Genomic DNA, 17,651 nt, shown 5'->3' on the forward strand with positions numbered 1-17,651 from the left:
AGTCTGTCTAATCCATGCTGTACCTCACAATCTCATTATTATTATTATTTTGTTTTTGCTATGTAATCACACTGACCAGCCAGTCTATGTTTTGCCTTTGCTTTGATGTTATCTTAATTTACATTGCTCTCTTACTTTACATAGAAGCACAGAAACCCACAGGCTGTTTATCACTTTATATCCATTGGTTTGTCAAGTATGTAAGTGTTAAAGGCAGCAATGAAGGAACAAAACAAAATAGGGATACCCCAGTACTAGGAGAGGCCAGGTGAAATGGCATTCTCAGAAAATGAAGACACTTGAGGCTTGAATGTACTCATTAACTAGGGTAGCTGATACATGGTTCCTCCTATTCCAAGGTGCTGCTGCATTTAAATATACAGGAAAAAAATTGCTTTAGATTCAAAGTGGTACATATCAGGAGAAGATGGGATGGGGCATTGCCATTAATAAAGGGTGGTGTGTCTGAAATGTTTGTATTGAACTTCGTATATTTTCTTCATTGTGGCACTAGGGCACCTAGCCTATACCAGTTTCTGTCTAAAGCTGTTTTTTGTGTATTTATATGTAGTACTGTGCACCGTCTTAAGCAATCCTTACTCTTGAATTTTAATACCAACGTTGGAGACCGAAATCACTGTTTTAGTTAATATTAAAGAGTATAACAAAATACGTAATATGATTGTTTAAAACATGTACTCTAACAGTTATAATTCCAAAAAGAGACTATGGACTACAAAGATGAAAGTAAAACTACAGATCTCAAAGACTAACAAGATTTTAGAAAGAAGCTTGAACCACATGCACGTTGAAAGAAGGAAGCGATGGGATTCAGGGTGAATCCTTCCGTCGCAATCTGAAAGCGAGGCTTGGACCGCGACGGAGCTCCGGGTGAGAGTGTCCGCCATGGAAAGGACATTGATACAGAATAAGGTATGGACCACGGCGCAGTCCATAATTAGTTGGAGTAACTCCCAGGTGCACTCCAGGCAATTGATTATCCCCCTATTAAGGGGGTATATAAGCAGGGCCGGCAAACAGAAGAACAGAATTTCAATTTCTTTTTACCCAGCTGAGGAAGCCACTCACTGTAGTGAAACACGTTCTGGAAATCCAAAGGATTATTCTAATATTAATTATAAACATTGCTTTTTAATTAATTGTTCATATGTTTTTTATTTTTTAATGAATAAATTCATATATCTATCTCAACTTAACATTTGGTGTCCGGTATCCTGGTGTACTTGAAGCAAGGGACTGTAGTCCCAAACTACACAATGTATTATAACAGAGCCATACATAGGCTCCAGACTTGACTAGTGAAGCAAGACATCTAAAACCAGGGGTGGGTTGCCTAAAGGACCACTATAGGCACCCAGACCACTTCAGCTTAATCAAGTGGTCTGGGTGCCTAGTCCAGCTAGGGTTCACCCTTTTTGTTTTTATAATTATAGCAGTTTCAGAGAAACTGCTATGTTTACGCTGAGGGTTAATCCAGCCTCTAGTGGCTGTCTCATTGACAGCCGCTAGAAGCGCTTGCGTGCTTCTCACTGTGAAAATCACAGTGAAAAGACGCTAGTGTCCATAGGAAAGCATTGTAAATGCTTTCCTATGAACTGGCTGAATGCGCGCGGCTCCTGCCGCACATGCGCATTCAGCCGATGACATCACTAGGAGAGGAGGAGGAAAGCTCCCCAACCGGCGCTGGAGAAAGGTAAAATGTTAGCCCCTTCCTCTCTCCAGAGGGGGACCCTGAGGTATGTTTTCCTGGCACTATAGTGGTCCTTTAACGCAGTGCTCCCCAACCTTTTTATCGCCGCGGACCGGTAAACGTTTGATAATTTTTCCGTGGCCCGCTTGTTTTGATTTAATAAGACAAAAAAAAACCAAACAGTCACATATATTAAAAAAAACACGCAGACACATACATAGTCAGAAAATCACAAACACAGTCACATAAAGACATAGACTCAAAATTGTGTGTATGTGTGTGTGAGCGGTGCAGTGTGTATGTGAGGGTGGCAGTGTGTGTGAGAGTTGCAGTGTGTGTGTGGGGGGCAGTGTTTGTGGGGCAGTGTGTGTAGTGTGTGTATGGGGGAAATGTTTGTGGGGCAGTGTGTGTATGGGGGCAATGTTTGTGAGGCAGTGTGTGTATGGGGGCAGTGTTTGTGGGGCAGTGTTTGTGGGGCAGTGTGTGTAGTGTGTGTATGGGGCAGTGTGTGTAGTGTGTGTATGGGGCAGTGTGTGTATGGGGCAATGTGTGTAGTGTGTTTATGGGGCAGTGTTTGTGGGGCAGTGTGTGCAGTCTGTGTATGGGGCAGTGTTTGTGGGGCAGTGTGTGCAGTCTGTGTATGGGGCAGTGTTTGTGGGGCAGTGTGTGCAGTCTGTGTATGGGGCAGTGTTTGTAGTGTGTGTATGGGGCAATGTGTGTAGTGTGTGTGTGGGGCAGTGTGTGTATGGGGACAGTGTTTGTGGGGCAGTGTGTGTAGTGTGTGTATGGGGCAGTGTTTGTGGGGCAGTGTGTGTAGTGTGTGCATGGGGGCAGTGTTTGTGGGGCAGTGTGTGTAGTGTGTGCATGGGGGCAGTGTTTGTGGGGCAGTGTGTGTAGTGTGTGCATGGGGGCAGTGTTTGTGGGGCTGTGTGTGTATGGGGCAGTGTTTGTGGGGCAGTGTTTGTAGTGTGTGTGTATGGGGCAATGTGTGTAGTGTGTGTATGGGGCAGTGTGTGTATGGGGGCAGTGTTTGTGGGGCAGTGTGTGTAGTGTGTGTATGGGGCAATGTGTGTAGTGTGTATGGGGCAGTGTTTGTGGGGCAATGTGTGTAGTGTGTGTATGGGGCAGTGTGTGTAGGGCAGTGTGTGTAGTGTGTGCATGGGGGCAGTGTTTGTGGGGCAGTGTGTGTAGTGTGTGCATGGGGCAGTGTTTGTGGGGCAGTGTGTGCATGGGGGCAGTGTTTGAGGGGCAGTGTGTGCATGGGGGCAGTGTTTGTGGGGCCATGTGTGTAGTGTGTGTATGGGGCAGTGTTTGTAGTGTGTATGGGGCAGTGTTTGTGGGGCAGTGTGTGTAGTGTGTTTATGGGGCAATGTGTGTAGTGTGTGTGTGGGGGCAGTGTGTGTAGTGTGTTTATGGGGCAGTGTGTGTATGGGGGGTAAGGAGGCTTTTTTAAAATTTATTTAATTAAAATTAAGATATTCATGTCCCCCCTCCCTTCTTACCTTTACTGGGAGGAGGGGGGACATTTCTTAGTCCCTGGTGGTCTGGTGGGGATTCCCTGGTGGTCCGGTGGTGGTGAGGTGAACTCTAGCCCAGTTACAGGGCTAGAGTTCACTCTCGCGAGATTTGGAGCGTTGCCGTGGTTACCGCGGCAACGCTCCAAATCTCGCGAGAGGAGGACCCGGAGGAGCTGCAGGTAAGAGCTCCCGGGTCCTCTCTCACTCCCCTGCCGGCTGTCAGCACAGTGCCTGCAGACTGGGGAGGGAGATCTCTGATCTCCCCTCCGGTCCGCAGGCACATTGCAGGGCTGGCACTTGGGCAATGCCAGCCCTGCATTAGCCGGCAGGCTCGCACACCCCACACCCCTGGGCGGCCCGGTACCGTTTGATCCACGGACCGGTACCGGTCCGCGGCCCGGGGGTTGGGGAACACTGCTTTAACGGACCCAAGTGACATTTCCACCTGAGCTAGGTGTAGCGGAGAGCTGATATTCCACAGCTATTCTCCACTTAAGATCCCAGTGAGGCTCAGGAACAAGTATTATAAATCCATAGAGTAGTAATTCCAGCAGGCAAAATAATCCAACAATATCCCAACAGCACTCCCAATAACTGGACGACACACAGCATCAGGAGCAGAACTGAACTTTTACTCCCACAGTCTCCTTTTAAGAGTTTCTCCCATGCAAGGGAGGGATTTACAAACATTAGGACATCAACCAATACAGTAATAGTTAACTCCCACACATCTCCTCCCCTCAATGTGACTCATAATCCTATTACTTGTTCCATACAATTCCCCAAAACCTGGATGTACCCCTAAACCAGTAGATGGCATAATTCTTAGGGTACCGCCAGGTAGCCCTGATCTGGGTGAAGAATCTATCCAAAATTCACCCAGATCGGACCAGGGGTTCGGGAGTTAGGTGGAGGGTGAAGTTTGACCGACCGCACACGAGGTAGTATCCGAAAAGGGTTCCATGTGTTTGGGCCCTGAGGTCGGTCTCCGTTCGGCAGTAAAAACATATAGCAATCCTTGCCATCCATACTTAATATTACATGCATTAGAGTTCCCTTGTTCGGTACTCTGTTTCTACCGAATGGGAGGTATTTTTGTCCCTCCGTTCGGTAGTTACGGAACTCTGGAGGTCTCAGCGGTGTTCAGTTGTTTGAGTGTCCGATTTGAGTTCCAGACACTCGACGACCAAACACCGCTGAGATTTTTATGCGTAAGATGGCCGCCGCGCGTGGTTCGTATACCGAACAGCGGCCACCCAGGCATTAACAGTTACACATTAAGCTGCGGTTTGTGAGAAGTGTGAACGCTTAACGAGGCGCACACTTCTCACTGGGGTGGTCTGATGGTTCGGTAGTTTCATTCCTATGAGACTACCGAACCCACATACGAAATTACACATATATACACGGATACAATAAAACAAATGCAGTCTTATATGAATATTATAGGACAGGCTTAATACAATACGCTACACTAGGTTTTATAGCTCTCTGCTTGTGAGTGTTCCTATTTCTTTATATACCCACGTATTTGAAACATACTGCACTATGATATATTATTTATGTTTTTAGGAAACTTGGATGTACCACATGATATCTGTTAAATTGGTAAAAGTATAACTATACTGTATTATTTCATTGAAAAGCGCTGCACTTTATCTTTAAGGTGGCAAGTATTTACATTGCCACCTTGTAACACTTCTAGTTAGTTACTCAGACGGCCTCTGGAGTGCATCCTGAGTCAGTGCTGCACAATGCGCAGAACCTATGTAGGGCGTGGAGACGCTAAACGATCCCCATAGAGATGCATTGATTAATGCCTCTCTATGAGGAGATTCTTATTGGAGCAGCGTGGCATTTTGCCACAAATGTGCAATAGCCTCTCAATGTTTTCCTATGGGAAAGCACTGGATTGGCTAAGATCATCACAATATCAAGATGATCGCAGTCATGGAGGCAGGGTCATCTGGGGCGAGACCAGAACAACGTGGGAGGAAAAAGGTTAGTAAAAACCCCTCTCTCATGTGATTGGAGGGGGACCAATCACCTAAACTCACTCACTGACTGGCGCACACCCACTGACGCACGCGCACTGACATACTCACTGACACATATTCACTGTCACTGCAAAAAAATGTAAAACATTTTGTCACACACATTAATGTGACCATCCAGCCTCCCTACCTTTGGGAGAGCTGGAGTGGTTTGGCTTTCCATGTGGTCCAGTGGGGCTTCAGTCATCTCCCTGTGCTGCTCCATAGAGCGTTGTTTAGTGATGCCGGGGCTGGCATGATGTCATATTCCATCTCCCGGTATCACTGGAGGACGGGCAAGGGAGGTTATAGCTCCCTCACACACCTGCCTGTCTGCCTCAAACCTCCAGGAACACCTCGCACGTGTGCACGCCAATGCTCTCACTCAGAAGGCTGACCACCTGCACGCGTGCCCATGCTCCATTTAATAGTTAGCCGATCCCAGGCGCCAGGACAGAAATCTAAGTCACCACAGCAACCTGGCGTGTGGGATTTGTCGGGCCCTGACTTACAGGCTGCAGTGGGTAACCTTTCATATAAAAAATTATGGTATTGTAGTCACCTACTCCCAAGTTTTTCTTTGTATCTATAAAAGTTGCTAAATGTCTCTGTTTTGTTATTATTTTAAAATTATTGGAAAACCTTTCTCATTCTATTTATAAAGAGACAATGGGCATTAGAAGGTTAATATGTCCAGGGGTATATATGTGTATACGAGGTCCAGCCAGTTGTTAATATATAATGAGAATGGTTTGCGTGACATCGATGTAACCTGGCAGCCAAGGAGAGTGGACTGGAATGCACATGACAACTTCTCTGTACTAGTCAGTCAAGGTGCTACGTGACGATTAGTAGACATGTGTACTGTGTGGCCGTTGCATTTAAAATGACTGAGAGAGTAAAAAGCAAAGAATCTGCATCAAATTTTGTGTAAAAGGGACACTATAGTCACCAAAACAACTACAGTTCATTGTACGGTAGTTGTTCTGGTGAGTTTAGACAGTGTGCAGCACTGCCATTCCATGCTCTGAGACCCTGAACTTTCCTCATAGAGATATATTGATTCAATGCATTTCTATGAGGAGATGCTGATTGGCAAGGCTGGCATTTTCCTACGTGAAAGCATTGGATTGGCTGAGAGTCGGGGGCGGGGCCTGCGTCTGCAGACCAGTGGAGAGCTGGAAATAAGGTACGTTTTAACCTTTACACCTAAATGGTGGTTTTAACACTATAGGGTCAAGAATACATGTGTGCATTCCTGACCCTATAGTGTTTCTTTAAGCTTCAACTTTCCTAAGCAGAAACTATTCGGATGATTCAGAAGGCTTTCGGGGGCAATGCAATGAGTGCAGCGCAAATAAATGTGTGGCACAAATGCTTCAAAGATGGTCTAGAATCTGTTGAATTATTTGGTGCCCTGCAACTTCTGGCTTTTCCCAAAACTAACATTACTTTTGAAAGGGAAGAGATTTTATTTGCTAACCTCTCTCTGCATCTATTATAATACAATTTATACTGTATAGCAAATTGTCTGTAGACTTAAATTGGCTGAGACACCTATAACAAAATAGTTTTCATACTATCATATATAAAATATTGTTTGACCTTAATTGGTTACCACATAACAAAATTGCACTTTTTCTCTCACCTTTTGCAGCAAATCTGTATTGTAAAACTTTTTCTTCTTCATCTACAGGGAGGACGGGGGCTGGTGGAGGAGCTGGTTACAGCAAGGCTACAACAATGTACGGGACAAGGTATGAAACTGTTTTTTAAGGTTTGGTGCAGTAAAAAAGATGAAGACAAGAATGAAAACACAAGGGATCATATAGTTAAAACTGAATGCGTGTTGATTGCTTTTCAGTAGTATTGCAATTTTTTTTAATTCTTTAAGAGATCAGGATAATACATTTTACAGAGTTGTATATGAAGGTTGCATCTATGGTTAAAAGCGTGTTACATTCAATTGCCTGTTTCCTGTCTCTGGGTTTTAAACTTAAAGGGACACTATAATCACCAGAACAACTACAGCTTATTGAATTTGTTCTGGTGAGTAGAGTCCTTCTCTTCAGGCTTTTTGCTATAAACACTGTCTTTTCAGAGAAAATGCAGTGTTTACATTACAGCCTAGTGATAACTTCACTGGCCACTCCTCAGATAGCTGTTAGAGATCCTTCCTGGGTCATGGTTGCCTAAAATGCATCCAAACATTCAGTATCTCCTCCCTCTTCATGCAGACTCTGAACTTTCCTCATAGAGATTCATCGATTCAATTCATCTCTATGAGGAGATGCTGATTGGCCAGGGTTGTATTTGAATTGTGCTGGCTCTGCCCCTGATCTCCCTAATTGTCGGTCTCAGCCAATCCTATGGGGAAGCACTGTGATTAGATCAAGCTACCACTTCTGATGATGTCAGCAGACTGCTAGTTTTTTCTGAGGCAAACAGCATGCAGAGCTACAGCTTCTTGCTTGAATGCAGTAAGATTTTTCTATATTTATGGAGGCATGAGGGACCCAGGGGGGCTAGATGGTGGTTTTAACACTATAGGGTCATGAATACATGTTTGTGTTCCTGACCCTATAGTGATCCTTTAGTAAAAATTCCCTCTCTCATCTCTCTAATTTCTTCTCTGTCCCTAGTGACAGAGAAGAAAATGCAAGAATTATAGAGGTGGAAAGAGGGAGAGAAGTGGAGAATTCCCCTTTATGTTCATCATCCACACACCTTCAGCCCCATCCATTCCACAATTCCAGCATTCACACCTCACTCCAGATATATTTATGTGTGTTGAGTGTTTCTTTAAAGTGCACTTATCAGGGTCCTTTTTTTGTTCCAGTATTGCCAGACACAGTATAGACACTTCATATAAATAATGCATCTAGATCTTCCATGGCATTACTGTTTATGGCATGGCAATATTGCTGTTGCCTTTATCTAACTGATGTGCCTCAAGCCACCTCAAAGTGATGTAGTAGGTTGAATGCAGACCTTGTGTGGTTTTTAAGAAGTGTCAATATTAAAATTGTGATTCTCATCTGACTTTTTAAAACAAAATAAGTAAATTAAGAAGGCATCTCTAGTAAGGCTGTAAGAAAATTGTATTTGTATAAACTGCTGAAAGATGATTTTAAAAAATGTCCAGAAATTCTTGGGAACTGTTGCCCTAAATTTTTTTTACTAGAAATATTTATATACAATTTATTTATTTCATCTTTTTTTCATATTTCTTTATTGCGTTTATTTAAAGAAAAGAAAAAAAACTTTAAAAAACCTTTTTTAAATATACTAGTTATTTTATTGTTTTTATTTTCCCTCTCCTTTTTACCTTTTAGTCTGCAGAGGCGCTTGAATTCATAAAGAGGGACCTCACAGAGTTCAGCCGTGTTGTACAGCATGATACGGCCTGCACTATTGCAGCCACAGCTAGTGTTGTCAAAGAAAAACTGGCTGTAAGTATTGAAAATGTATTGGATACAGGAACTGGATCAAGGATGGAGATTGTCCAGTTGCAAGTTTTGCTACAAATACCCTTCGTAGAGAAAGAAACATCAGTTGGTTATGTAGTTGGAAGCAATCTCTTTACTTCACAGCAGATCCCAGCAATTTAATAACTAAAAAAAAACTGGTAAACAGTGGGCAACAGTGATTAAAGTCTGAAAAATGTTCCTGCATTTTAACTTTGCTGTGAACTAGTATTCATTCCGCTTTTGTCCCTCTACCTCTAAAACTGTAACATATTGTTGGATATTTGAGTGTTTCTCAGGTTTTTCTGTTTATTGACAGGTGGAGGGATCTTCTGGGACCTCAGAAAAGGTGAAGAAAGGTCTGTCTGACTTTCTCGGTGTTATATCTGACACTTTTGCTCCTTCACCTGACAAAACCATTGACTGTGATGTCATCACATTAATGGCAACTCCTTCTGGCACTACAGAACCGTATGACAGTACTAAGGTACTAATATTTTCATTTATATTATATACTTGTTTATGATTTCTTGGGAATTCATTATTTATCAATGTTTTTGATTTCCAGGCACGCTTGTACAGTTTACAGTCTGATCCAGCTACATACTGCAATGAACCTGATGGTAATACAGAATAACAAGATACACAATTTAGATTGACTTGTGATGGATAGGCTGTTCAAAACGTGTCTTTGCAAATGTTTAAAAGATTGAAACAATTTGATATAAATTGCAATACTTCCTTAATAGAATACTCCAACCACCATAACCATTACAGCGTGCTGTAGGCAATTAATTTTAGAATGGCTTAACTTTTTAACTGGGGTCTGCTGCTACCAATCCATATCATCACTACACCCACCAGAGAGCTTGAAGCTTTGTCTGAACTTAGCTGAAACTCTTAGAAAATGAGCTAGCCAACTATAGCCATCAAAACAACTTTAGATTAATGAAGCGGTTTAGGGGTATTGATGATGCCCCTGCAGTCTCACTACTCAATTCTCTGCCAGTTAGTAGTTAAAACACTTGTTTCTGTCTATGCAACCCTGGTCACACCATGGCTGTGACTTGCATAGCTTGCATAAAAAAAGGTTTCATTTTCAATCAGGTGTTAATTTGCTTTAGAAGTTTGTATCTCCTGCTCTGTAAATAGAACTTTAATCACACACAGGAAACTCCTGCAGGGTCTGGAAGGCTATTAACAGTGCTGGGAGAGGGGAGTGGTTACAGTGCTGCTTTAAATAGAAGTAATAATAACACTTTGGGACACTGTAGACACTATAGACATTTCATTTAATTGAATTGGTTATAGTGTCAAGGGGGTGGCTGTAGAGTTCATGATGCTTGGAGTGTTCCTCTACGCATTGAGGGTTGCTGCATGTGCCATTTGGGAGCGGGTAACTCCAGCAGTTAAGGGTTTCTACTCTAGATGCAAATAATTAAGGAGACCCCTCTCTCTATCTCTCAATCAAAAGTGAAAGTTTTACACAAATTAATGAGCATACATGCTAATTATTGTTATTATTTTGAAGAAGATTCTGTTAATTTTCCATACAATCTTCTACATGCTGCAGGTCCACCTGAACAGTTTGACTCTTGGCTGACTTACTGGAATCCAGATGAAAGAAAGGCTGAAATCTCAGAGCTACTTGTACACAGTCCATCCATCCGGGCACTCTACACAAAGATGGTAAGATGTGACTAGTTTGCAGTCTATTTCATAAACTCTTAAAGCATGGCCTTTTGCATGTACATCAATGTCCCTTAAGAATCTGCTGTATTCAGGTAGTCTCAGTTGAGAAGAAATGCCATTAATTTTATCAAACCCAATAATTGGAATGAAAAGGCAGCCTGAAATATCTTCATGGTTGTTGTCAGTGTTGCATCAAGGTAAAATAATCCGAAATCAGCAGTCTCATTAATCACATTATTTAAATGTGTGACAAAATATTTTTATTTTATATAATTCGAAAGATTAGTTCTATAGCAGGGGTTCTTAACCCAGTCCTCAGGACCCCCTACCAGTACAGGGTTAAGGGATTACCTGTGTGTGTCTAAGGTGTTTAGAAAAAGGGGAAAAAAACACCTTAGACTCTAAGGTGTTTTTCTTTTCTTTTTCTAAACACCTTAGACACACACAGGTAATCCCTTAACCCTGTACTGGTAGGGGGTCCTTGAGGACAAGGTTGAGAACCCCTGTTCTATAGGGATGGGGCCTTTTACCCATAATTAAATAGAATTGCATATAGCTTGATTTTGACCAAAAGTCTGTTTTATATCTTTGGTGTATTTCTTTCTCAGGTGCCGGCTGCTGTGTCACATTCAGAGTTCTGGCAGAGATATTTCTATAAAGTGCATCAGCTGGAACAGGTAAGTGGATAAATGATTGCATGAAAACAAAACAGGCTAAATACACTGAGATTATCCCCACTGTTTGCATAAAACGTTGTCTCATGCAGCATGGTGTAGGTCTGTGGTTCCCAACTTGGTCCTACATGCACACTAGCAGTCTAAGGTTCTGGGAAAACCCGAGTGGGATTGGATTGGTGTTGTTATTTTGTATTCTCATTCCATAGCTTTTTTTTATATATATATATATATATCTCCCCAGCCTCTGATCTCCATATCTCCCCAGCCACTGATCTCCATATCTCCCCAGCCACTGATCTCCATATCTCCCCAGCCTCTGATCTCCATATCTCCCCAGCCTCTGATCTCCATATCTCCCCAGCCTCTGATCTCCATATCTCCCCAGCCTCTGATCTCCATATCTCCCCAGCCTCTGATCTCCATATCTCCCCAGCCTCTGATCTCCATATCTCCCCAGCCACTGATCTCCATATCTCCCCAGCCACTGATCTCCATATCTCCCCAGCCACTGATCTCCATATCTCCCCAGCCTCTGATCTCCATATCTCCCCAGCCTCTGATCTCCATATCTCCCCAGCCACTGATCTCCATATCTCCCCAGCCACTGATCTCCATATCTCCCCAGCCTCTGATCTCCATATCTCCCCAGCCACTGATCTCCATATCTCCCCAGCCTCTGATCTCCATATCTCCCCAGCCTCTGATCTCCATATCTCCCCAGCCTCTGATCTCCATATCTCCCCAGCCTCTGATCTCCATATCTCCCCAGCCTCTGATCTCCATATCTCCCCAGCCTCTGATCTCCATATCTCCCCAGCCTCTGATCTCCATATCTCCCCAGCCACTGATCTCCATATCTCCCCAGCCACTGATCTCCATATCTCCCCAGCCACTGATCTCCATATCTCCCCAGCCACTGATCTCCATATCTCCCCAGCCTCTGATCTCCATATCTCCCCAGCCTCTGATCTCCATATCTCCCCAGCCACTGATCTCCATATCTCCCCAGCCACTGATCTCCATATCTCCCCAGCCTCTGATCTCCATATCTCCCCAGCCTCTGATCTCCATATCTCCCCAGCCACTGATCTCCATATCTCCCCAGCCACTGATCTCCATATCTCCCCAGCCACTGATCTCCATATCTCCCCAGCCTCTGATCTCCATATCTCCCCAGCCTCTGATCTCCATATCTCCCCAGCCTCTGATCTCCATATCTCCCCAGCCTCTGATCTCCATATCTCCCCAGCCTCTGATCTCCATATCTCCCCAGCCTCTGATCTCCATATCTCCCCAGCCTCTGATCTCCATATCTCCCCAGCCTCTGATCTCCATATCTCCCCAGCCTCTGATCTCCATATCTCCCCAGCCTCTGATCTCCATATCTCCCCAGCCTCTGATCTCCATATCTCCCCAGCCTCTGATCTCCATATCTCCCCAGCCACTGATCTCCATATCTCCCCAGCCACTGATCTCCATATCTCCCCAGCCTCTGATCTCCATATCTCCCCAGCCTCTGATCTCCATATCTCCCCAGCCTCTGATCTCCATATCTCCCCAGCCTCTGATCTCCATATCTCCCCAGCCACTGATCTCCATATCTCCCCAGCCACTGATCTCCATATCTCCCCAGCCACTGATCTCCATATCTCCCCAGCCTCTGATCTCCATATCTCCCCAGCCTCTGATCTCCATATCTCCCCAGCCTCTGATCTCCATATCTCCCCAGCCTCTGATCTCCATATCTCCCCAGCCTCTGATCTCCATATCTCCCCAGCCTCTGATCTCCATATCTCCCCAGCCTCTGATCTCCATATCTCCCCAGCCTCTGATCTCCATATCTCCCCAGCCTCTGATCTCCATATCTCCCCAGCCTCTGATCTCCATATCTCCCCAGCCTCTGATCTCCATATCTCCCCAGCCTCTGATCTCCATATCTCCCCAGCAACGGGTAGTACTTTATAGAATGCTAAAGCAAGTACAAATTAGCTGAAAAACATGTTTTTACATAAGGAAGGGAATAATAATAATAATAATAATACACTTAAGACACATGCTAGAAAACCATAGAATTATGTAAAACAAAAGAGGGGAAGAAAAAAGAACACTTTAGTTACTAATAAATATATTTGTTTTAACCTTAGAGTGTCTCTATATCGCTTTAGATTATGCCCCCCTTTTAACTATTGAGCGAAATGCCATTAAACTTACCTGTAATCCAGTACAGTCTTCGCTCAGTAGCCGCACCACTTGCACTTCTATGCCAATCCAATGCTACTTCTAGAAAATCACTGAGCACATTCAGCATCATCTGGAATGTGAGGTGAACACCTTTGATTTTTGTAGGTCTGAAGAATGAGCCACTTACAAAATGTTCTCTGACTAATGTGAATGTGTTTAACATTGACAAAGAAAGAGGACAGCATCTACTCACTTGGTACATTGAACAATTAACTAAAAATTATTTTTTAAAACCAACGCTATCAATGTACTTAACCAGGAATGTGTATTTAGCTTTATTTTAATTTCCAAGTATATCCCTGAATCTGTAACCATTTTGTATGGCTGTGATGTATTGTTGATTGTGGTCTAACCCAGGGGTCGTCAACCTTTTAATACCTACCGCCCACTTTTGTATCTTTGTTGATGGTAAAATGTACAAATTCCCTTACCGCCCACCAGTGCCACAGTATCTAATTTTGTAGCGCAAGTTCACATGTTAAATTTTTTTTTTTTGTTAATATGTGGGAGGCAGACAGTGTGTGTGTGTGTGTGTGCGCATAGGGTCTATGCTGTGTGTTGGTGGGTGAGATGTGAAAATCTATGTTAATGTCTCCCCCCTCCCTTCTACTTACCTTTTACCAGGGATGGGGTACATAATGCTGCAAGCCCTGGTGGTCCAGTGGTGGCATGTTCACTTAGCTGACTCTCCTCTGCTCCTGCGAGCACAGCACTGTATCCGAGCGTTGCCATCGTAATGAGCGGCTTACCAGACTGCTCTCAGGAGGAAAACAGAGCATCCCAGGCCCTTCCCTCCCCCTGCTGGAACTAAGTGCGCACAGGCCGGTGAGGGAGATTTTTGATCTCCTCACCAGCCTGTGAGGTCTTACAGCAAGGCTGGCTCTGCATGGGCCATCAGGGGAGATGAAAGGATTGAGGCCCACCGGGCGGTTTCTGCAAAACCCACCACCTCCCAGGTTGACTACCCCTGGTCTAACCACATACCTACCTCTTTTTTTTTTTTCATGTAGTGAGATCTCCTTTCTTTATGATTGCTTGAAATAACACATTTTTTTTGGTTTAGGAGTATCTTTTTGATGAAATCTTTTGGGCTTTAATTGGTGTAGGCCACAATAGCCAATTGGAAAAATAGAGTTGCTAAACTTTATCATTTGGCTGTTTTGCTCTAAAAGTTGCAGTCCTTTAATTATAAAGTTTATTTATTAAAGTTTACAGCTTTACATTATGTGGAATTAACTGGCCAAAATAAGTTCGAACATAGTTTTTAAATATATGATTGGATTACCACAACACTTTCTCCTTGATTATGTACTGTATAAAATGCCTTTAAATACTTTTTTACTAAATAAATGCCAATTTTCTGTTGGGGAGGGAAAAAGGAGGATTACCTGACTGTGCTAATATGAGAATGGCAATGAAACGTCTTGGAAAATAGTCTAAACTAATAAAATAAATGTGTCAGTTTGTATGACTCGTTTGTGTTCACTTTCCAGGAAGAGGCACGCAGGGTTGCCCTGAAGCAGAGAGCTGAACTGAGTGTACATTCCGAGGAATCGATGTGGGAGGAAGAGGAGGGTGAGCTAAAGGATCAATTAGATGCATTTACATCTTAACTGTGTGTGGATGATTTTATAATCCGTTTTACATGGCTAAAAGACACATTTTAGTGACATTTTCTTATTGAAAATGAGTGCATGTCCACTGTATACAATCATTTTACATTTGCTTACATCCTTGCTGTCCTGTGGTGTAACTGCCTGCAGTTCCAGTTCTCTTAATTAACTAGTTACCTTGGACAGTAGTGATGGGCTGAGAGTGTAGGGGCATGTTAGCTTACAGTTCCCTGCTTCTCACTGCAGTCTAAGCTTTGATGAATTCAAGTGAAAATGCACAAATTGCACTTTTACATTATCTATAAGGGAGGAGACTATGAAGCTCAACTACTCAAAACTTTGTTACAACAACTATGAGCTGCAGTGGTTATGATACTTAAAGTGCCATGATGGCAATACAAATCATTATACCTAATGCTATAGTCTTTATGTCCCTCCTCAAGGATGGTGGTCCAATGCAATGCTCCTCATCACATTTCATGCTAGAGAATCATTACATAGTTACAAAGCTGGAAAGAGACTTGCGTCCATCAAGTTCAGCCTTCCTCACATATGTTTTTGCTGTTGATCCAAAAGAAGGCAAAACACCCAGTCTGAAGCGCTTCCAATTTTGCAACAAACTAGGAAAAAATTCCTTCTTGACCCCAAAATAGCAGTCAGATGTCTCCTTGGATCAAGCAGCTATTACCCCACTAATTAGAAATTATATCCCTGTATGTTATGTTTTTGCAAGTATTTATCCAATTGCAGTTTAAACATCTGTATGGACTCTGATAAAACCACCTCTTTAGGCAGAGAATTGCATATCATTGCTCTTACTGTAAAAAAAACCTTTTCTTTGCCTTAGATGAAATCTCCTTTCTTCCAGCCTAAATGTGTGACCTCGTGTCCTATGTATAGCCGTTTTTATGAATAGATTTCCAGATAATGGTTTGTATTGGCCACGAATATATTTGTATAATGTTATCATATCCCCTCTCAGGCACCGTTTTTCCAAACTAAAGAGATTTCAATTTAAATGCTCCATTCCTTTGATCTATTTTGTAGCTCATCTCTGCACTTTTTCTAGTGCTATATCTTTCTTTAGAACAGGTGCCCAAAATTGCACAGTATATTCAAGGTGTGGTCTTACCAGCGATTTATAAAGAGGCAAAATATTTTCATGCCGAGAATTTATGCCCCTATTTATACATGACCAAACCTTACTGGCCTTAGCAACTGCACATTGCATATTGCTGCCTAATTTGTTGTCTATAACAATTCCCAAATCCTTCTCGTGAGTGTAAGTTGCTTGTGCATAACTTTGCATTTCTCTACGTTAAATTTCATCTGCCATTTTAGTGTGAAACATCATACAATGGTTAGATGGCAACTGTAATAGCTAGGCATTAAGTGATAAAAGTATTCGACTTCATACTTGAGGAAGACCTTGTCACCCAAGTATTTGATGCGCGAAGACATTATGTTGACATTTTGTTCAGCTGTGTGTGTCTTGTATATCTTTTTTTTTTTTTTTTTTGTATCTCTAGACCTCTGTTCTTGGGGAAGGTGGGGGCGGGGGAGGGGTTTTTAAATGATTTTTTTTTGTTTGCCTTTTAACTTCTCCTTCAATCAAACTGATATTGAAATATCTTAGACAACTGCAGACTTTAGCTAGAAATAACCTGCCTTGTTATGCCTTGTATATGAAACTCATAATTTCCTTACTTTGCAGAGGATTTCTTGGGTACAAATGCAGATCGTGTTCACAGTTCAGAGGAGAATGTTAGGATACCATTACCTGCCATCCCTGCCCTGAATGTTGAAATCAGCCCTGAGGAAATCAGCCCAAGCAAGCAAAACAGTGTGCCTGTCTGTGCAACAAGTCCTTCAGAGAGTAGTGAGAGCATCTCCCCAATTACTCAGATTGCCAACCCAGCCTATCACAGCCCTGAAGCTACAGCAGAATCAAAGGATATTCTATCATCAGAGACTGAAGAGATGCAAGGAGGTGTGCCTAATGCTAATGTTGCACATACTGTTGCAGAGCAGCCAGTGGCCAAAACTAATGCACAAAACGGGACCAGAAAAGACGAGCCACCATCTGACCTACGTGTTTTTGAATTAAACAGTGACAGTGGGAAATCTACACCTTCAAACAATGGCCAGAAGGGTGAGCACTGATCTATTTTTCAGTCATCCAGAAAGTTTTCATTGCTCACTAATAGCGTTGTGCCACCCTGTGTCAGCAGGCAATTTTCATTAAGCTGAATTCTTTGTTCTAATAGCCACTTAACGTTCTTTCTCTTTTAGGGTCAAGTACAGATGTCAGTGAAGACTGGGAAAAGGACTTTGACATGACTGAGGAGGAGGTCCAGCTGGCATTATCCAGAGTGGAGGTGTCTGGAGAGGTTGGTGTCACTAAATAAAGTGGGCAAACCTTGTAGTGCTGGGGCATAGAGGAGACAAAAGCAGCAAGAGGATGGCTTGGTTGATTGTAGATGGGAAGTACCATGTTGATGTGACACTTCAAGCACTAAATCTACTACTACATTACACAGATTATTTGTCAAAGTATCTCAAGATCTTTTGGCCTGCTACCGAAAGCATGAGATAACAAATAATGTATTTATATGTTTACTATGACTTTTTTTCCTCTCCCTATCTGGCTCGCCCCTCCCCAACCCCCAATGTTGTATTCAGTGTAATTTGGTGCTGCAA

The 17,651-nt window shown here is 43.0% G+C and overlaps 1 protein-coding gene across 3 annotated transcripts in view; it reads left to right on the plus strand.

The window, feature by feature from the left end:
* Window positions 1–17,651, plus strand: part of BSDC1 (BSD domain containing 1) — a 427,812-nt gene that overhangs the window by 450 nt on the left and 409,711 nt on the right. For all 3 annotated transcript variants that reach the window (XR_010090909.1, XM_063456035.1, XM_063456021.1), the window contains exons 2-10: window positions 6,958–7,018; window positions 8,597–8,713; window positions 9,048–9,215; window positions 9,297–9,351; window positions 10,302–10,417; window positions 11,029–11,097; window positions 14,832–14,913; window positions 16,666–17,103; window positions 17,244–17,341. Coding sequence is in view for 2 of the 3 variants with exons in the window: in XM_063456035.1 (XP_063312105.1) it covers window positions 6,958–7,018; window positions 8,597–8,713; window positions 9,048–9,215; window positions 9,297–9,351; window positions 10,302–10,417; window positions 11,029–11,097; window positions 14,832–14,913; window positions 16,666–17,103; window positions 17,244–17,341 (1,204 nt within the window). In the remaining variant the exon portion in view is untranslated. The remainder of the gene's footprint in view (window positions 1–6,957; window positions 7,019–8,596; window positions 8,714–9,047; window positions 9,216–9,296; window positions 9,352–10,301; window positions 10,418–11,028; window positions 11,098–14,831; window positions 14,914–16,665; window positions 17,104–17,243; window positions 17,342–17,651) is intronic.

Source organism: Pelobates fuscus, chromosome 1 (genome assembly GCF_036172605.1).
Source record: "Pelobates fuscus isolate aPelFus1 chromosome 1, aPelFus1.pri, whole genome shotgun sequence".
NCBI lineage: Eukaryota > Metazoa > Chordata > Amphibia > Anura > Pelobatidae > Pelobates > Pelobates fuscus.